The 21,462-nt window shown below is 43.3% G+C and overlaps 2 protein-coding genes across 4 annotated transcripts in view; one reads left to right on the forward strand and one right to left on the reverse strand.

The window, feature by feature from the left end:
- The window catches only part of rab3il1 (RAB3A interacting protein (rabin3)-like 1), a 31,472-nt gene extending 10,862 nt beyond the window's left edge, over nucleotides 1-20,610 (reverse strand). Inside the window, exons 1-4 of the mRNA XM_060914544.1 lie at nucleotides 20,343-20,610; nucleotides 19,850-20,042; nucleotides 15,302-15,397; nucleotides 93-170 (exon numbers count right to left, since the gene is read on the reverse strand). Coding sequence (XP_060770527.1) covers nucleotides 93-170; nucleotides 15,302-15,397; nucleotides 19,850-19,978 — 303 coding nt within the window. The 5' untranslated portion in view covers nucleotides 19,979-20,042; nucleotides 20,343-20,610. The remainder of the gene's footprint in view (nucleotides 1-92; nucleotides 171-15,301; nucleotides 15,398-19,849; nucleotides 20,043-20,342) is intronic.
- On the forward strand, nucleotides 96-14,315 carry LOC132881731 (uncharacterized). Of its 3 annotated transcripts, none has more exons than XM_060914546.1 (4): nucleotides 96-195; nucleotides 12,619-13,048; nucleotides 13,174-13,456; nucleotides 13,593-14,315. In XM_060914546.1, the coding sequence occupies exons 2-4, from the start codon at nucleotides 12,909-12,911 to the stop codon at nucleotides 13,899-13,901; spliced, it is 732 nt and encodes a 243-aa protein (XP_060770529.1). In that variant the 5' UTR covers nucleotides 96-195; nucleotides 12,619-12,908; the 3' UTR covers nucleotides 13,902-14,315. The 3 variants fall into 3 exon arrangements, with proteins under 3 accessions (XP_060770529.1, XP_060770530.1, XP_060770531.1); XM_060914547.1 differs by having other exon boundaries at nucleotides 100-195; nucleotides 12,623-13,048; XM_060914548.1 differs by lacking the exon at nucleotides 96-195 and having other exon boundaries at nucleotides 12,202-13,048; nucleotides 13,593-13,901; nucleotides 14,026-14,315.
- Nucleotides 20,611-21,462: the final 852 nt, after the last annotated feature.

Consider the following 21,462-nt stretch of genomic DNA (forward strand, 5'->3'; position numbering starts at 1 on the left):
AAAAGAAAAAAAGGAAAAAAGTGCACAGCTGAGACTGATTTTAAGGATGGATTTACAGTTGCACGGACATAAAGAATAAAATAAGACACTACCTTGCCCTGTGCTTCTTTCAGTTGCTTTTCAGCAGTTGCCTGTTTAACATTGGCTTCCCGCACCATCTTGTGAGCCTCCTGGAGAAGTGAGTTCAGGTCTCAGGTGAGTAACAAATAATGTAGTCACATTAATACATTATTGGTATACTCAATCTCTCATTCCTGCTTTAAAAACTATACATTACAGCCCCATCTCCAGAAACAATTGTGATAGTTTCCAAAATGCAATAAAAAAAAAGTGTGATTTGTTAATTCCTGCGAACCTTTATTTAAATGAAAAAAGTACAAAGATTTTCAATAGTTTTACTGACCAACTTTTTGGTATTTTATAAATATAAATGAAGTTAGAATTTGATGCCTACAACACACTGAAAAAAAAGTTGGAACAGAGGCATTATTACCATTATATTATGTCACCTTTCCTTTAATAACGTTTTAATCTGTGGCAGCCGGGGCGTGGTCAAGCGTCGGTTTGTGACTGGAGGGTGGAGTCAGGGAAGGTAAGTGGCAGAATCACTGCACCTGATGTCAGTTAACGTGTGTTTTGTGTGTCTTCCCCAGCAACTGCGTCCTATATAAGGGGAGAGAGAGAGAGAGAGAGAGAGAGAGGGCAGAGGAAGGGAGCTCTCTCCCCAACCAGACGCCTTGCGTGTGCACGCACTTGTGGCTGGGAGAGTGGAAAATAAGTACACTGAAAAGTGGAAAATAAAAGAGGTTTTGTTGAACTCAGTTCTGGCCTGCCGTCCTTCTGTGCTCCACCCACCCATCAGAATTGCTACAGTGTTGCCAAAACCCGGGAGCAGAGCACAAAAGAACAGCCCCATGGAGTCCTCCCCCTTCGCGGACCGGGTCCACGCCCTCGCCACGGCCCAGCAGAGCCAGCACCAGGTGCTAATCGCCCTCCGGAAGGAGCAGGAGCAAAGGTTCAAGGCCCTGGTGCTGGCGCAGCAGGAAGATAGTCAGGCGTTCCGGCACCTCCTCGTGTCGGCGGGGTCCACCACCTCCACGGGCCCTCCCCACCTCACCCTAACAAAGATGGGCCCGTACGACGACCCCAAGGCCTTCCTCACGCTCTTTGAGCAGGCAGCAGAGGCCTCGGGCTGGCCGGTGGAACGGCGCGCCTCCTCCCCCTGTAGCCGCGCTACAGCTCCCCGCCAACAGCCGGCTGGTCTACACGGACCTCCGGCGGGCCATCTTCCAGCGTGTAGGGCTCCCGCCGACAGCCGGCTGGTCTACGCGGACCTCCGGCGGGCCATCCTCCAGCATGTGGGGGTGCACCCCCGAACAACATCGACAGCGCTTCCGCGCCCTGCGCCTGGAGGAAGTCGGCCGGCTGTTCGCGTTTGGCCAGCAACTCCGGGACGCCTGCTGGCGGTGGTTGAGGGCTGACAACCGCGACGCCGAGGGAATCGTCGATCTGGTGGTACTGGAACAGTTCATCGCCCGACTACCTGAAGGGACCACAGAGTGGGTCCAGTGCCATCGTCCGGCATCGCTGGATCAGGCCATCGAGCTGGCGGAGGACCATTTGGCAGCTGTTCCAACGGCAGGACAGCAGATCTCCTCTTCTCCCCCTCTCTCTCTCGCTCCCCCCCTTCGGTGTCTCGTCCTTGCCCTGTTCCCCCACCACGGAGGCAGGGGCCGGCTCCACCCCAGCTGGCCCGCCGCACCCACAGTGCCATCCCGTTTCCCACTTCCATGTCTGTCTCTCTCCCCCACCCCCCTCAGGTGAGTGAGCCCCAGAGTACCGGTGCAGAGAGAAAGCCCAGGCCGGTTTGCTGGCGCTGCGGGGAGCCAGGGCACCTCCAGCAGCAGTGCTCGACAATGGAGGTGGGCACATTGGTTCGGATCCCCGACGCACCAGGAGCCGCCCTCGATCGGGCTGGAGTGTATCGCATACCGGTGAGTGTCCAAGGGGATACATATCAGGTGTTGGTGGACTCTGGCTGTAATCAGACCTCAATCCACCAAAACCTGGTGCAAGACGAGGCATTGGGGGAAGCACAATTGGTGAAGGTGTTGTGTGCGCACGGGGACGTTCACAACTACCCTTTAGTGTCGGTCCACATTCTTTTTCGAGGGGAAAAATTTAGTGTAAAGGAAGCAGTTAATCCTCGCCTTACCCACTCGTTAATTTTGGGGACTGATTGGCCAGGATTTCGGGAGTTAATGAGGCATTTAGTGAAGAGTGGGGCCTGCCGTAGTTCAGCAGGGGGAGGTCCCGGTGTGGCATTGGCGGGAGCAGCTGTCACAGAGCCGTCTATGTCATCTCCGCGTCAGAACGAGGAGCCACAGGCTCCTCCTCCCTCTCTCAGGGAATCCCTTGCAGATTTCCCGTTAGAACAGTCACGAGACGAGACTCTGCGGCATGCGTTTGACAAGTGAGAGTAATCGATGGTCAAACGCTTCAGCCAAACGCCACCCCGTCCTTCCCCTATTTCTCCATTATGAGAGATAGATTATATCGAGTGACGCAGGACACTCAGACTAAGGAGCCAATTACACAGCTTTTGATTCCAAAGAGCCGCCGGGAATTGGTATTCCCGGCGGCTCACTTTAATCCCATGGCTGGACACTTGGGACAGGATAAGACACTAGCCCGAATAATGGCCCGGTTCTATTGGCCAGGGATTCGCGGCGATGTCCGTAGGTGGTGTACGGCATGCCGCGAATGCCAGTTAGTAAATCCAGCGGCCATTCCAAAAGCGCCTTTGCGCCCTCTACCATTAATCGAGACCCCGTTCGAAAGAATTGGGATGGATCTCGTCGGGCCATTAGACTGGTCAACACGAGGGTATCACTTTATTTTAGTTCTGGTGGACTGTGCAACACGATACCTGGAAGCAGTGCCTCTTGGCAATATCTCAGCACGCAGTATTGCAGAGGTGCTCTTCTGCGTCATCTCCCAAGTCGGAATCCCCAAAGAGATTCTGACTGATCAAGGCACCTCTTTTGTGTCACACACACTGAGCGAACTGTATGGGTTATTGGGAATTAAACCGATCCGCACCAGCATTTAATCACCCACAAACGGACGGTTTAGTCAAACGGTTCAATTGCAGACTCAAGAATATAATTAAAAAATTTGTTCGCGAGGATGCAAGCAATTGGGATAAATGGCTCGAACCAGTTATTTGCAGTGCGAGAGGTCCCACAAGCCTCCACAGGGTTCTCCCCATTCTAATTATTATATGGGCGTAAGCCATGCGGCATCCTAGATGTACTGCGAGAAAATTGGGAGGAGGGACCTTCCCCCAGCAAAAATGAAATTCAATACGTTATTGACCTGCATGCAAAACTCCACACACTCACACACTTAACCCAGGAGAATTTGCGGCAGGCCCAAGAACGGCAAACCCGCCTGTATGACAGGGGTACGCGCCTTAGGGAGTTCGCACCGGGAGATAAAGTACTCGTACTGTTGCCCACATTGATCGCCAAGTGGCAAGGACCCTTTGAGGTCACACAGCGAGTCGGGGACGTCGACTATGAGGTGAGGCGAACGGACAGGGTTGGGGCGCTACAGATTTACCACCTCAGTCTGCTCAAACTCTGGAATGAGGAGGTCCCCATGGCACTGGTGTCAGTGGTTCCAGAGAAGGCAGAGCTAGGGCTGGAGGTTCAAAAGGGAACATTGACATCGCGTACCTCTCCGGTCCCCTGTGGAGACCACCTCTCCCCGACCCAACTCACGGAGGTTGCCCAGTTGCAGACCGAATTTTCGGACGTGTTCTCGCCCCTGCCCGGCCACACCGACCTCATAGAACACCACATCGAGACGCCCCTGGGGGTGTTAGTGCACAGCCACCCTTACAGGCTACCCGAACACAAGAAAAAAGTGGTTCAGGAAGAACTTGAGGCCATGCTCGAAATGGGCATCGTCGAGGAGTCCCACAGTGACTGGAGCAGCCCGGTGGTCTTGGTTCCCAAGGCCAACGGGTGGGTCCGGTTCTGTGTAGACTATAGAAAAGTCAATGCAGTGTCTAAATTCAATGCATACCCAATGCCTCGTATTGATGAGTTGCTGGATCAACTAGGCACGGCTCGCTTTTACTCGACACTGGATTTAACAAATGGTTATTGGCAGATCCCCTTGACTCCACTATCCTGAGAAAAAAAAAAACTGCCTTTTCCACACCATTTGGCTTACACCGATTTGTTACACTTCCTTTTGGGCTGTTTGGGGCGCCCGCTACGTTCCAGTGGCTTATGCACAGGGTCCTCCACCCCCAATGCGGCCACGTACTTGGATATCATAATCTATAGTAATGACTGGCCGCGACATTTAGAACACCTAAGGGCCGTCCTTAGGTCGCTGAGGCAAGCGGGTCTCACGGCCAACTCGAAGTGTGCGATTGGAAGTACGGTATCTGGGCTTCCACTTGAGCAATGGGCAGGTGCGTCCCCAAATTAACAAGACGGCAACGATTGCGGCCTGCCCAAGGCCAAAGACCAAAAAGGGGGCGAGACAGTTTCTGGGGCTGGCTGGCTACTATCGGAGGTTTATATCTAATTATTCGGATGTCACCAGCCCGCTGACTGATCTCACGAAAAAGGGGGCACCAGATCCGGTCCAGTGGATGGAGCAATGCCAGCGGGCTTTTTCTGAGGTGAAGGCTGCACTGTGTGGGGGGCCACTGTTACACTCCCCTGACTTTTCTCTCCCCTTTATGTTGCAGACAGACATGTCAGACAGAGGGCTGGGGGCTGTTTTGTCCCAGGAGGTGGAGGGGGAGGATCGTCCAGTGCTGTATATCAGCAGAAAGCTGTCGGTGCATGAGGGGCGATACAGCACCATCGAGAAAGAGTGCCTAGCCATCAAGTGGGCGGTCCTCGCCCTCCGAATGAAGGATGAAGGATGCCACATGAAGGATGCCACATGAAGGATGCCAACGCGCGGATCACCTGTTGGTATCTGGCACTCCAGCCCTTTAACTTCAAGGTGATCCACAGGCCGGGGGCACAGATGGTCGTGGCAGACTTCCTGTCCCACTGGGGGTGGTGTCGGCTGCAGGCCAGATGGCCGCCCGGCCTGAGTCGGGCAGTGGGGGTATGTGGCAGCGGGGGCATGGTCAAGCGTCGGTTTGTGACCGGAGGGCGGAGTCAGGGAAGGTAAGTGGCAGAAAATCACTGCACCTGATGTCAGTTAACATGTGTTTTCCCCAGTGACCGCGCCCTACGTAAGGAGAAAGAGGGCAGAGGAAGGGAGCTCTCTCCCCAACCAGATGCCTTGTGTGTGGCTGGGAGAGTGGAAAATAAGTACACTGAAAAGTGGAAAATAAAAGTTTTGTTGAACTCAGTTCTGGCCTGCCGTCCTGTGCTCCACCCACCCGTCAGAATTGCTACAAATCATATGGGAACTGAGGATCCTAATTGTTGCAGTTTTGCAATTGGAATTTGTGTCCATTCTTGCTTGATACAAGACTTCAGCTGCTCAACAGTCTGTGGTCACTGTTGTCTGATTCTCCTCTTCCTGATGCCACATACATTCTCAATAGGAGACAGATCCGGACTGGCAGCAGGCCAGTCAAGCACACGCACTCTGGGTCTATGAAGCCACGCTGTTGTAGCCCGTGCAGAATGAGGCCTGGCATTGTCCTGCTGATCTCCCAGGAAGAGATGTTGCCTTGATGAATATGTCTCCCTAAAATCCCAATATATGCCCCAATACATCAGTGGTACCTTCACACACATGCAACTCGCCCATGCTGTGGGCACCAATGCACCCCCATACCATCACAAATGCTGGCTTTTGCACCTTTCTCTGATAAACTGGATGGTCGTGTTCACCTTTGGCACCGAGAACTCAACGTCCGGTTTTCCCGAAAACAAGCTGAAATGTTGACTCCTCTGACCACAGCACACATGTCCACTGTCTTTTGGTCCATCTGAGAGGAGTTCGCACCCAGAGAAATTGGCGTCGTTTCTGCATAGAATTGATGAATGGCTTCCTCTTTGCATAATACAGTTTCATGTTGCATTTCTGGATGCAGCGGCAGACTGTTAAGTGACAACAGTTTTCCAAAGTACTCCCGAACCCACATGGCTATATTTGTCACATTACCATGGGGTCATTCCATGTCAATTCACACAAATGCCCAAAACCTCCCCAGTGACACCTCTTCAATTTGCCTTATTTTTATTTTCTTAGTGCCTTATGATGTCAAATGAAAGAATCCAACATTTTAGCTTCCTAGCTCGAACGTTTGAGTTATGGCCCTTCAAAGTTTGGGTGCCACGCCCACTTTTGGGGTCCAGGAATTGCACACTTAATTTGCAAGCATTTTTGGAGGCCCATATTTTTTGTTCTAAGGGGGATATAGACCTGTAAATTGCTATATCTATGTATTCTGGCCCTGTCTATCAGATTCTGTACCTAAAAATAGCACAGGTTTACTAACTTTATAGATATTAACCCCTTAAAGTGCTGATGACACGTTTTTGACATCTTTGGCGATGTTTTATAACAAAAAGTAATTCCCGATGATCCATATATTAATTCACGAAGACGCCTATTTTACAAGTTATGATAAAAAACGCGGCTATTTGGGCAAATTTGATGGGGCTGCAGCACCCAGGAGACGAAAGAGGAGGAGGAGCTATATGACGTCAGCGAAAGAACCTTCCTCCTAACTTACCAGTTTGTTGTTGATGCGGCAGGTGTTCAGTTTATCAGTATTAGTATTTTTATTAGACATTTATATTATATATATATATATATATATATATATATATATATATATATATATATATAGTTATGCCTTCGCGTTGTGTTGCCGGCTTTTGCTCCAAAACCCACAAGGATGGGGTAAGTTTATTCAAGTTTCCCAGAGATCCCGAGCTGCATGCGAAGTGGGTGAGGCAAGTCAGGCGCACTCGTGACAAGTGGGAGCCCTCACCAACATCCGTCCTGTGCTCTGAACACTTCGATTTGGATTGTTTTGACACCCTTCCCAGCTTAAAGGAATCTCTTGGGTGTTCAGTTCAGCACAAACGTGTGTTAGTACCATCAGCAGTGCCTACAGTATTCCGGAGGGGGTCTACTAGTAGCTATGCCAGATCCAGCAGTCGCCTGGGACAAGCCGACTCCTCCAAAGACAGTCCTCCTGTCAGAACATGTGTTGAGAAACGACATAAGATAAAGGTACGTAGAGCTATAGAGTGCTCAGACATGATGCTAAAAATAGTAACCATGCGGTCTGCGTGGCCATCTTGGAAGTGACTCGCTCCAGAGCGCTCACAGAGTACACATCATAGAGTACACATTCATGATAATCATAAATGTAATCATAAAGTCGGCGTGATATCAGTCATGTATTTGCTTGTGAAAGCATGCGGCTTTCATGTAACTGCCGCCTAGCAACGAGAGGCAAAGGGTAAAGAGGGTAGGCTATCATAGATTCTATTCGGAAGAGATCAATACACGATTGCTTAAAAATTAGGTATTTTAACAATTTGCATCTGTTTTGTGATTATCGTGACACTTGCGTGTTATATAGAACTGTATGTCTTATCAGCACATCGAGGATCTTCCACCGGAGGCTTTAGCAAGTACTCGTAGCAACACTACACTTTACCCTTTGCCATGCGTTGTTAGGGAACGGTAGCAAGTACCCCGATGACCGACTTCAAGAATATGTAGAAAAAATTTAGAAATTATCCTTTCCAAAAGTCATTTGAGCTTAGTGTATTGCATTTCCATTTATATTGTAGGTTCTTGCTGATGTTTTTGCGGAGTATGACGCAGCTGCTGAATCAGAAGCTGCAGAGTTTGTATGTACTAGTTGTGAACATTCACATTATTATCAATCTCATTTATTTAAAATCAGATAAAATCATGCCATCATGATCACTGCTTAAAGTACCAGTATTTGGTTGAAGAGCTAGCACTAGAAAGTTCACCGGCGTTTTCATGCGCCATTTCCATTGAGTAGAACAGCCAGTGAACCGCAGCGTGTTCTTCCGCTGACGTCACAACAAGGCCGCGAGCCACGGACCCAGTTTTCTTGCGCTGTGCAATTAAAAGTTGGATATTCGCGTAACAGCTTCTTTTCACGTAATTATAACAGAAATCTAACGTTTGCCATGTTGTATAGTTTATTTAAGAAATTGCATAGAGTCATGTTCGTGTCATCAGCACTTTAAAAGTGGATTTTTTTAAATGACACAATTTGACATTTTGGGGGTCCATATCTTGGAAAGTTTTTATGTTGATGGGGTTTCAACTGATTTATCATCATATTTCGGAACTCTACTGTGTACTTTGAGAGTTTCAGGGCACTCAGACCTTTGGTGGGGGTACAGGAGGGCCCCAAATATGGCTTCGGGACAAAATTACCATTTGGTACGCCCTACTTCAGGCCATTAGTTGGCCATGTGGGCACATGATGACTGGAATGAACCTTTAACCCTGTCAACAGACACCTTTTATCAAACTTTTAAGCCAATAAAAACTTTAATTATCCAACTCCTTCAATATAAACTAAGCATTTGTATATGGTACTCATCTCATCTCATTATCTCTAGCTGCTTTATCCTTCTACAGGGTCGCAGGCAAGCTGGAGCCTATCCCAGCTGACTACGGGCGAAAGGCGGGGTACACCCTGGACAAGTCGCCAGGTCATCACAGGGCTGACACATAGACACAGACAACCATTCACACTCACACCTACGCTCAATTTAGAGTCACCAGTTAACCTAACCTGCATGTCTTTGGACTGTGGGGGAAACCGGAGCACCCGGAGGAAACCCACGCGGACACGGGGAGAACATGCAAACTCCACACAGAAAGGCCCTCGCCGGCCCCGGGGCTCGAACCCAGGACCTTCTTGCTGTGAGGCGACAGCGCTAACCACTACACCACCGTGCTGCCCCGTATATGGTACTATTTTAGGATTTTTCAGAAAATATGCAAAGTCCGGAAAGTAGGTCAACTGTTGTTTTGACTGCCTATTCATGTTTAAGGTAGTAAAAGCACACCCATATAGTGATTTTAATCTATGGGAAGATTATTTATACCCAATACCCCATTAGTTATATTGACAATTATAAGGGATAAACCCTTTCCCGGCTGTTTCACGATGCTGGTTTTTTTACATTTGACACCTTTCCCTGTATCCAACCAAACTCTGACCACTATACACTTAATAGTTAAATGCATCTTTCAAACAGGAAAGGGAAAGATGCAAACAAGGGGATGATCCCAAGAAAAACATCCTGGTTGCTTTACTACATTTGTTCTGACATCCAATCTGGAAGTTAAACCTAGACTCATCAGGGTTTTTTTTTTTCTTTCAAGAAAAGGGGAAGGGGCCCCGAGCCACTCATGTGGGGAAAATTAGCAAATCAATTAGTAAAAAGGGGAAATTATAATATAAAAAAACCTGATGAGTCTAGGTTTAACTTCCAGATCGGATGTCAAAACAAATTTAGGAAAGCAACCTGGATGTTTTTCTTGGGATCATCCCCTTGTTTGCATCTTTCCCTTTCCTATTTGAAAGATGCATTTAGCTATTAAGTGTATAGTGGTCAGAGTTTGGTTGGATACAGGGAAAGGTGTCAAATATAAAAAAAAACAGCATCGTGAAACAGCCGGGAAAGGGTTTATCCCTTATAATTGTCAATATAACTAATGGGGTATTGTGTATAAATAATCTTCCCATAGATTAAAATCACTACATGGGTGTGCTTTTACTACCTTAAACATGAATAGGCAGTCAAAACAACAGTTGACCTACTTTCCGGACTTAGGATTTTTCAGAAAATATGCAAAAATAGTACCATATACAAATGCTTAGTTTATATTGAAGGAGTTGGATAATCAAAGTTTTTATTGGCTTAAAAGTTTGATAAAAGGTGTCTGTTGACAGGGTTAAAGGTTCATTCCAGTCATCATGTGCCCACATGGCCAACTAATGGCCTGAAGTAGGGCGTACCAAACGGTAATTTTGTCCCAAAGCCATATTTGGGGCCCTCCTGTACCCCCATCAAACCTCTGAGTGCCCTAAAACTCTCCAAGTACACAGTAGAGTTCCCAAATATGATAAATCAGTTTAAACCCTATCAACACAAAAACTTTCCAGGATATGGACCCCTGAAATGTCAAAAAAAATTTGTGTCATTAAAAAAAATCCACTATTAAGGGGTTAATATCTATAAAGTTAGTAAACTTGTGCTATTTTTAGGTGCAGGATCAGATAGACAGGGCCAGAATACATAGATATAGCAATTTACAGGTCTATATTCCCCTTAGAACAAAAGATATGGGCCTCCAAAAATGCTTGCAAATTAAATGTACAATTCCCGGACCCCAAAAGTGGGCGTGGCACCCAAACTTTGAAGGGCCAAAATTCAAAAACCGTTCCATCTAAGAAGCTAAAATTTTGGATTCTTTCTTTTGACATCATAAGGCACTAATAAAATAAATATCAGGCAAATTGAAGAGGTGTCACTGGGGAGGGTGTGTGAATTGACATGGAATGACCCCATGACAGTTTCTCAGGCAGTTCTGCCTGAGGGCTTGAAGGTCACACACATTCAACATTTCCAACCTTGCCTTTTACTCACTGAGCTGTCTCCAAATTCCCTGAATCTTTTCACAATATTACGCACTATAGATTTTGAAAGACCTAAAATCTTGCATTGAGAAATGTTCTTTTTGAATTGACTAACAATTCTCTCACAGATTTTGGCACAAAGGGGTGAGCCACAACCCATCCTTGCTTGCAAAGACTGAGCCTTTGGTGCTGCTCCTTTTATACCCAATCATGTTACCAATTAACCTGCTTTTTGTAGACTCTTTCAAAATGGTGTTACTTGAATATCTTATAAACTTTTCAGTCTTATTTTGCCTCTGTCCCAACTGTTTTTGAATGTGTTGTAGGCATCAAATTCTAGCTTTGTTGATATTTACAAAATACAATTAAGCTGGTCAGTAAAACTATTGAAAATCTTTTCTTTGTACTTGTGTCAGTTAAATAAAGGTTCACATGAATTAACATCACATTTTTGTTTTTATTGCATTATGGAAAATATCCCAACTTGTCTGGAAATCGGGTTGTAAATAGGATGATACTACTATCATGCCTATTCTAGGAATTTGAAAATAGGGGACAGATCCCTCACTAGTTGTAGAAACAAGGGACAGAAAATATTAACATGGGTATAAATATCCCTCATTTGTTCTAGTTAGTGGGGACAGAAAAATAAGTAATACATTGGTAGATATTTTCAAGAGTACATCTATAAACAGAACAGTTTTATTAATAAAACTAAATACATGTAACAAACATTCATATCAGATGTTAATCTATATAATATCATAATTATGGCACTATACATATCCTTTAATACAGTGATATAAAAACCATATCAGCAAACACTTATCCACAGTTTATAGTATTGCACAAACATTATGATCAGATCTGAACTTTAAAAATGTAAAGATTTTAGATCAAAAACTATATGAAGAATTATATACTGCAAAACCTTACAAATATGACTAGTTTTCTGTTATATGACTAGGTTACTGTTTTACTATAAATCATGTGACTAGCCTATTTTTACCAATTTGACCACCAGTAGTATAATGTTGCATTTCAAATATGACTAGGTTAATATTACATCATTTGATATAGTTAAGTCTAAAATCCATGTAGTCTTGCCGCTATTAATTAATAATAAGATGAAAAATCTGACTTTCTGAATAAAATAAAATCACTATCAAATATTTAAAAATGCTATCATATTTTTGTTCAGACCACCTTTCATGAAAGTGAAAAACATTAAACAATCTACCTATGTTTAAACGAGATTTTGACATAAATAACTGGAGATAATCTCAAAATTCAGACTTCCTGAAAAGTATATAATCTCTATCATTTACAATCTTATAGTACCTACAATTACACAAGAACAGATTAAATATATTTCATAATATTTTTAAATAAAACTTACATAATACCAAACATTATCAAACTAATTGTATATTGGCATTAGGAAAATAATATCAAATTCAAACTTCAAAAACCATTATCAATCAGAATCAAATGACTTAGTATGTCTTCACACTGTCATATAATTACTCTAAGATCATATTTGTACACAAACTTATATGTCTTATATATTAACTAAGCACCTTTACTATTTGAATATGATTACCGGTAATACAGTTTTTCTCAAATGCTAAAACACAAAAGCCAGTCCTCTAAACCAAATGACCAATTGTCTAAACACATTTACTAAATCTAGCCATCATTTGCCAATATCATAAACACATTTCACATGAAGACACAATTCACAAAACACAATCCTCCATTCTCATAAATCTAAACACATTTTTCCTTGCTAAAACACAAGTTGCAAAAGAACTCTGCTCATATTCTCAAATGAAAGCTCATGTGATGCAAAATGCTTGCCACAGTCAGCAATATTTGAACACAGTGAACACACCTGGCGTCATTAATTACACACAACGGCTCAAAATTGAAGACACTTGTTGCTAATGCTGTGACCACATGTATAAAAGCAAGTTCAGAGTGCACAGTTTGCTGAAGATTCCAAACAAACACAATGGATGAAGGCAGAGTCAGGGGAAGAGGAATTCGAGTCAGAGGAGGGAGAGGAGCTGATCATGGAGGGAGAAGAGCTGGCCATGGAAGAAGAGGAGCAGGCCAATGAGGATGTGGAGTTCAAATCAGAGGAGGAAGAGGTGCAGGCCAACAAGGAAGAGGAGGCGGCCAACAAGGGAGAGGACAAGGTCCAGGAGGGAGAGGACAAGGTCCAGGAGGGAGAGCAAGACAACCTCGCACCATCATTATGGACGAGATGCGAGCAACAGTCATTGACCATGTCATTGTCCATGGCATGACAATGGCTGAAGCAGGACTAAGAGTCCGTCCAAACCTGAGTAGGTTCACCGTGGCCACCATTATCAGGGCATTCAGACAACACAACAGGTATTGTACTCTATTGCTTTCTTTGTCACAATACAGTTTTACAAGCCTGTGAAAGTAGTCTATTGGTTTCAAATCAATTGTTATTGTAAAACATGTCAATTGACAACACATGTTTCTTTCTTTAGAGTTGAAAGAATGCCACATAGAGGTGGGAGGGTTGCCATATTTACAGTGGCACAAGAAACCCTCATTGTGGATATGGTTCGTGAGAACAACCTCATCAGACTCCGGGAGATCAGAGACAAAGTCATTGCTGATAATGTCAACTTTGAGAGCATTGATGATGTCAGCTTGGCCACAATAGACCGAGTTCTCCGGCGCCAAAAGATGCGGATGAAACAGGTCTGTAGGGTTCCCTTTGAGTGCAACTCTGCGCGACACAAAGACCTACGTTACGAGTATGTGCAAGTAAGTATACATCCATCTTCACAGTACAGTTAGTGGACATACTGTGTTGCTCAGTGGCCTACATTACTTCTGGACAATACTGTGCTACCTGATTGACTGTTGTTCTGAACACCTGTGCACTTTCACATTTTCACAGAGGATATTACAGTTGGACGCGATGGCCAGACCTCATGAGTACCTCTTCCTGGATGAGGCTGGCTTCAACCTGCAGAAACGAAGGCAAAGAGGCCGTAACATCATTGGCCAAAGAGCCATCACTGAGGTTCCTGGCCAACGGGGGGGTAATACTACTCTTTGTGCGGCCATGGGTTCGGAGGGGCTTGTCCACCGGCATGCTGTCCTTGGGTCTTACAACACCCAACGTCTCCTCACCTTCCTAGAGGAGCTAAGAGACATCCTCCTGGACCGCCAACACCACCATCCTGGGCCCGCACATCCCATTTAGGTGATCATTTGGGACAATGTCCACTTCCACAGAATAAACCAAATCAGAGAGTGGTTCACCACCAACAGTAACCAGTTTTTAACCGTCTGTCTGCCACCCTACTCCCCTTTCCTGAACCCTATAGAGGAGTTCTTCTCATCATGGAGATGGAAGGTTTATGACAGACAACCATACACTAGAGAGAACCTCCTAAGGGCAATGGAGCTGGCCTGTGGTGACATCCCAGTGGAGGCCTTCCAAGGATGGATGCGCCATTCCAGGGCGTTTTTCCCGCGGTGCCTGGCAAGAGACAATATAGCCTGCGATGTGGATGAGGTGATGCGGCCCGATGCAGCTCAGCGACATGATGCCGCACAGTGATTGTGGTGTGTGTGTGGTGTGAATAAAGTAAATAAAAAAACTTCACACCCTGAACATGTTTTCAAGAGTACTGTTGTGTGCAATAGATTCTGTTTTTGCATTGAGTTGTGTTACAGTAGTGTACATGCAGTATTTTCTATAGATTTATACTCTTCATATGAAACTCACAAATCTAAATGCTTAATCCTCTACAGAGATCTAAGATCCATTACTGTAAAGTTTCAAAAAATATGCATTGGCAGTTATGAAACAAAGAACCTTCTCACAAATTGAGCATTGTGTTTTCAATTGTTTTGCTGTAGTGTGTAATGATGTGTATAGTGTTTACATTTTTGAAAGCTTCGAGCTGCTCTTTTGGTGTGAAAGTTTTAGTTTTGAAGTGAGAAGGTGTGGTTGTGTTTATGTAGCTTTAGAAAAGGGTGTTGTGTTTAGACATTGGGGAACATAGAGGAAACGTTTGTGAAATGTGTTTTAGCATTTGAGAAAAACTGTAACATAATACTCACTTCTGTGTCACTTCTGTGTCTTTGTTTTGTTTCCTTTTTTCATCCAAAGGTCTTTCAACGTGACCACGCATTTTGACATTGTTATGTTTGGATGAGACAGAACGATATGCCATGTGCTTTTGGGTATTTTTAAAACACTTCACACGATTGGTTGAGATACACTGTCTTCTGGTTCAGTGACCAATGATATAATAGTTCACAAAACTGTTTTACCCGCTAAATAAACCATTCGGAATACTTCGGTCCTTTCCGATATTTTCTGATTGGTGTGTAAACAACGCTATATTTACCGCAGTGCTTGCTAGCTGGTGCTGACAAATTGATACGCACAAGATTCAGTAAAACGCGACTACACGCTCTACTTATAAATGCGCGACAAAATGAACAGATATGCGATATCACTCGTGCCCAAAAAGTGGATGTGCGACAGACAGATAAAAAACGCGTATTATCACGCATTACACACCCTAGATTAGGCTCTGCTACTGACTGTCACATCGGAGTATGTCCTATGATATTAATGAACCTGTTTACCTCAAAGAGACTTGCAGTCAATTCCTCTAGTTCCTGCTCCAGCTGGTTTCTCACATGAGATAGTCGCTCACATTCCTCCCCCTTTAGCTTCAACTCCTGCAGGAAATATTAACAAAACATTAAGTGTACAGAATAGCTGACTGTTAAGCTGGACTGTAACTTCAGAGTCCGTATTCACCAAAGCTGCATACCACAACGCAAAATGTATCAGTTTCATCTCTGGCATATGTGAATGCTCAAACTCCTGGTTAGAAGGTGTGTGAATGCCAGGTCACACATCAGTTTCAGTACTCGGCTTAAAGCTAGTTTCTAGACAACATTAATGAGTACAGACTTATGCTGCATTCAACCTCAGAAGTAGAAAGTCAGAGATGAGAATTACATCATTTTCTACCTTCATGTATTCAAGCTAAGGGGGGGGCGTCCATGTTCGTCTTTTGTGAGTAGCAATCTAGCAGATGAGTGACGTATACACTAAGCCTGCTATAACAAACCCCTAATGGTCCAAATCATTTGTTATACCAAAGTGTTCATAATACTGAAATGAACCCACTTGTCACACCAAACACTCAGGTTATATGCGAAATTTTAGGTGCATTCTCCTTATCACAACTCTCCTTCTGAGTCACTATCACAGTTCATTGACTGAGTTAAAAGATCACGAATGGAGGCAATGATTTCTTTGTCAGTTATGGAAATGATGGTGGGTTACCAGTGTATCGTTGTCAATGTCCACCCACTGGCTCACTATGTTTTCTAAAACTTCACCATTCAGTTCATTCATGTGTTGCAAATCACCAATGACATCATTTATATCATGTGGCGGGGTTGTGCAGGGCGTATAAAAACGTCACCAGTATGCTTTAACTAGGTGATAAGTTTAGCAGTGTCAGCAGTCATTTTATCGAGCCTTTGATCGCCGTTCTTGATAACTGTTAGTGATCGATACCTAAGCGAGGCTCGTTAATCCTCCTATAAGATCATTTTGTTCTACTCCAAATATCTTTTTAGTTTTTTAACATTTGGCCATTTTCATCATTTTTGTGATTCATTCACTCAAATATATTTATTTATAAGAATCACTGTTCACTTATTTTTCACTCGACTGGGTTGATATTTGTACTGAAAACCCAAGATACCTCAAGAATAATAACATAAATAAGGTGTGTGTATGTATAGACACACACTGAACATAACACTTATATTTACTTTTATAAATGGGTTTTCAGCTCTGAAGCTATATTTAGCAAGATTTGTAGGACTCAATTTGTTTTTTTATGCAGGATAACTTCTGGATGTGACAGAACTACAGTAATACTACACAGAATCACATTGTGGTTACAAGAAAGTAAAAACTAGTTGAGACATTACTTCCTGAAAATTAAAGATTCTTAAGTCAGGTTAAAAAAAAAAAAATTCTTTCATTCATTTGATTACTGTGAACATTCAGCAAAAACTATGGATACATGTTGTACATTATCTTTAGGGCATTATATATATTAGTGCTGTCAAGCGATTAAAATATTTAATCGCGATTAATGTCGCGACTGTCATAGTTAACTCGCGATTAATCGCAATTTAATCGCACATTTTTGTCACATGAAAAACCATTGTAATTCTCTTATCAGCATAAAAAAGTGAATGGGCTTGCTCACCGTTCGAACTACGGGGGTACTCGGGGGATCCGAGATCCCCTGAAACAGACATGAGATCCCTTGAAAACATGATTTGGGAAATGTTGGGGGGTCTCTAAAATATTGGCAAAATGATGTTTATTGACATAGCAATCGTGTGTAACGGGAAGCATTTGCATATCCGAAGTGAGCGCGCGATGGAGAGCCGCGCTCTGAGACAAGCGCAAGCACCCCCCCCAAGGAAAAATAAGGGACCCCCCGAAAATATCGGCATAGTTCGAACACTGGTTGTGCCAATGTTTTTTTTTTTTATTGCAGAGCATAACACGTCTTGTCACAGCCACTGCAAAGTGGGGGCTGGAGCCGCCAATGGGAAAACGAAAAACTTAAGTTGAGCACCGTGGCTCTTCGGGGGAGGGCAGAGGACTCTGGCTGTGCGGGGCGTGGCATCATGTCACAGAGCGTTAATTTCGCGATAAAAAAAATTATCGCCATTAAAATTGAGCCAAGTTAACGCGTTAATAACGCGACATTTTTGACAGCACTAATATATATATATATATATATATATATATATATATATATATATATATATATATATATATATATATATATACACACACACAACCCCGATTCCAAAAAAGTTGGGACAAAGTACAAATTGTAAATAAAAACGGAATGCAATAATTTACAAATCTCAAAAACTGATATTGTATTCACAATAGAACATAGACAACATATCAAATGTCGAAAGTGAGACATTTTGAAATTTCATGCCAAATATTGGCTCATTTGAAATTTCATGACAGCAACACATCTCAAAAAAGTTGGGACAGGGGCAATAAGAGGCTGGAAAAGTTAAAGGTACAAAAAAGGAACAGCTGGAGGACCAAATTGCAACTCATTAGGTCAATTGGCAATAGGTCATTAACATGACTGGATATAAAAAGAGCATCTTGGAGTGGCAGCGGCTCTCAGAAGTAAAGATGGGAAGAGGATCACCAATCCCCCTAATTCTGCGCCAACAAATAGTGGAGCAATATCAGAAAGGAATTTGACAGTGTAAAATTGCAAAGAGTTTGAACATATCATCATCTACAGTGCATAATATCATCAAAAGATTCAGAGAATCTGGAAGAATCTCTGTGCGTAAGGGTCAAGGCCAGAAAACCATACTGGGTGCCCGTGATCTTCGGGCCCTTAGACGGCACTGCATCACATACAGGCATGCTTCTGTATTGGAAATCACAAAATGGGCTCAGGAATATTTCCAGAGAACATTGTCTGTGAACACAATTCACCGTGTCATCCGCCGTTGCCAACTAAAACTCTATAGTTCAAAGAAGAAGCCGTATCTAAACATGATCCAGAAGCACAGACGTCTTCTCTGGGCCAAGGCTCATTTAAAATGGACTGTGGCAAAGTGGAAAACTGTTCTGTGGTCAGACGAATCAAAATTTGAAATTCTTTATGGAAATCAGGGACGCCATGTCATTCGGACTAAAGAGGAGAAGGACGACCCAAGTTGTTATCAGCGCTCAGTTCAGAAGCCTGCATCTCTGATGGTATGGGGTTGCATTAGTGCGTGTGGCATGGGCAGCTTACACATCTGGAAAGACACCATCAATGCTGAAAGGTATATCCAGGTTCTAGAGCAACATATGCTCCCATCCAGACGACGTCTCTTTCAGGGAAGACCTTGCATTTTCCAACATGACAATGCCAAACCACATACTGCATCAATTACAGCATCATGGTTGTGTAGAAGAAGGGTCCAGGTACTGAACTGGCCAGCCTGCAGTCCAGATCTTTCACCCATAGAAAACATTTGGTGCATCATAAAACGGAAGTTACGACAAAAAAGACCTAAGACAGTTGAGCAACTAGAATCCTACGTTTGACAAGAATGGGTTAACATTCCTATCCCTAAACTTGAGCAACTTGTCTCCTCAGTCCCCAGACGTTTACAGACTGTTGTAAAGAGAAAAGGGGATGTCTCACAGTGGTAAACATGGCCTTGTCCCAACTTTTTTGAGATGTGTTGTTGTCATGAAATTTAAAATCACCTAATTTTTCTCTTTAAATGATACATTTTCTCAGTTTAAACATTTGGTATGTCATCTATGTTCTATTCTGAATAGAATATGGAATTTTGAAACTTCCACATCATTGTATTCCATTTTTATTTACAATCTGTACTTTGTCCCAACTTTTTTGGAATCGGGGTTGTATGTAAAATAATAGTTGGAGGGTGGCAGAGTGGTTAGCTCTGTTGCCTCACAAGCAACAAGGTCCTGGGTTCGAGCCCAGCGGCTGACGAGGGCCTTTCTGTGTGGAGTTTGCATGTTCTCCTTGTGTCTGTGTGGGCTTCCCCTACAGTCCAAAAACATGCAGGTTAGGTTAATTGGTGGCTCTAAATTGACCGTAAGTGTGAATGGTTGTTTGTCTCTGTATCAGCCCTGCGATAACCTGGTGACTTGTCCAGGGTGCACCCTGCCTCTCGCCCATAGTCAGTTTTCCTGCGACCCTGCAGAACAGGATAAGCAGCTACAGATAATGGATGGATAGTTGGAGTAGAACTATAGGATCTTGCAAAGTCCCATGAATTTAATACATATTTTCCCATGAGTTCCTTCAAGAAAATCCATAACATGAACTGGGAGGCCCTTGGTGAGTTGGCATGGAAGGACTCCTCGGGGCAATTCAGAGTATCAGTTGACCTAATTGATATGTCTGTGGGAAGAAAGACTGAGAAATGCAAACTCCATGCAAAAAGGCCCTAGTCAGCAAAAAGTTTTAACCCAGAACTTGCTTCCTGTGAGGCAACACTGCAAACCACTGCACCACCATGACACCCAATCAGAGATTCAGTCTCTCTGCATGTATAACATGCATGTGACTTTTGTTTTTTCACCTTCTGTGCAGCATCCAGCTGCTCTCTGAGGAACTCCGTGCCTTTCTCTTTAATTTCTATCGAAGAGCTTCGTAGACGAGACACGCTGTAGGCTTCTCGTCTCTGGGTCTCGGTCTCCTCCTGGAGCATTGTTCCTCCTTGGCCTCCTCCAGACTCTGTGCCAGGTTCCAGCTCTGCTTCTAGGTCTATCAACCTGCAGACACACACAGCTCATTAAGCCACTTTTGACAGTTTGTCATGTCATGTTTGTAAACAACACTTGGTTCAATATGGACTCAAGACTGTTTGAGAATAGTAGCAGGCCTGGTTAAGGTTCTTAAACCTATGGACACAGCACACGTGTGTTTATAAAATGGTCATAACATGAAAACAACCTATTTTTACGAATGACAACAAACCAAAACAGCACTTTCAGTCTTAAAACTACCACAGCATTCTTGGGAAATATGTTAAATGGTAAGTTTGATCCCGGAGAGCCACACCACACCCTTACCCCGCCGCTGTCTGACACCAGCATCCGCTTCTCACTGGGCACAGAGAAACACAACACACAAACTAAACAGTCCTTTAAAGTCTTTTCCTCAACAGCATCCACGAGCTGACTTTCTCAGAATAGATGAGCTTAAAAAAAAAAGACATCCGAGACGGGTCTTGCAGTAAACACAAAACAAACACGCAAGATTTCTGAAGGTGTTTCGATTTATCGCTCAGACATTCCGTCCCGGAGCAGGAAAAGTTTAAGTGGTTAGTCCAGCTGGAGCCGGTCACATGACCCTCAGACGTCACTCAGACTCCACCCACAGTGACGAGATGCTCAGATGCTCAGAAACCGACAAACTGGCCACGCCCCCAAAGGTGCGTAAGGCAATGACGCTGCTGTATCTGTATTTGTTTGGAATGGAATTCCATTTCGCCACCATAATAATGATGGAATTTTCTCATAATAACGACTTAATGTCTCATAATAATGAAAAATTTCTCATAATAATGACTTCATGTCTAATAATAATGAGAATTTTCTCATAATAACGACTTAATATCTCATAATAATGAAAGATTTCTCATAATAATGACTTAATGTCTAATAATAATGAGAATTTTCTCATAATAATGACTTAATATCTCATAATAATGAAATATTCTCATAACGACTTAATATCTCATAATAATGAAAAATTTCTCATAATAATGACTTCATGTCTAATAATAATGAGAATTCTCATAATAACGACTTAATATCTCATAATAATGAAAAATTTCTCATAATGATTTAATGTCTAATAATAATTAGAATTTTCTCATAATAATGACTTCATGTCTGATAATGATGGAATTTTCTCATAATGATTTAAAATCTCAATAATGAAAAATTTCTCATAATGACTTAATATCTCATAATAATGAGAATTTTCTCATAACAGCTTAATGTCTCATAATAATAAAAAAATTCTCATAGTAATGACTTAATGTCTCATAATAATGAGAATTTTCTCATAATAATGACTTCATGTCTGATAATAATAATGGAATTTTCTCATAATAATGACTTAATGTCTCATAATAATGAAAAATTTCTCATAATAATGACTTAATATCTCAATAATGAAATATTC

This window comes from Neoarius graeffei, chromosome 2, assembly GCF_027579695.1.
Source record: "Neoarius graeffei isolate fNeoGra1 chromosome 2, fNeoGra1.pri, whole genome shotgun sequence".
Taxonomy (NCBI): Eukaryota; Metazoa; Chordata; class Actinopteri; order Siluriformes; family Ariidae; genus Neoarius; species Neoarius graeffei.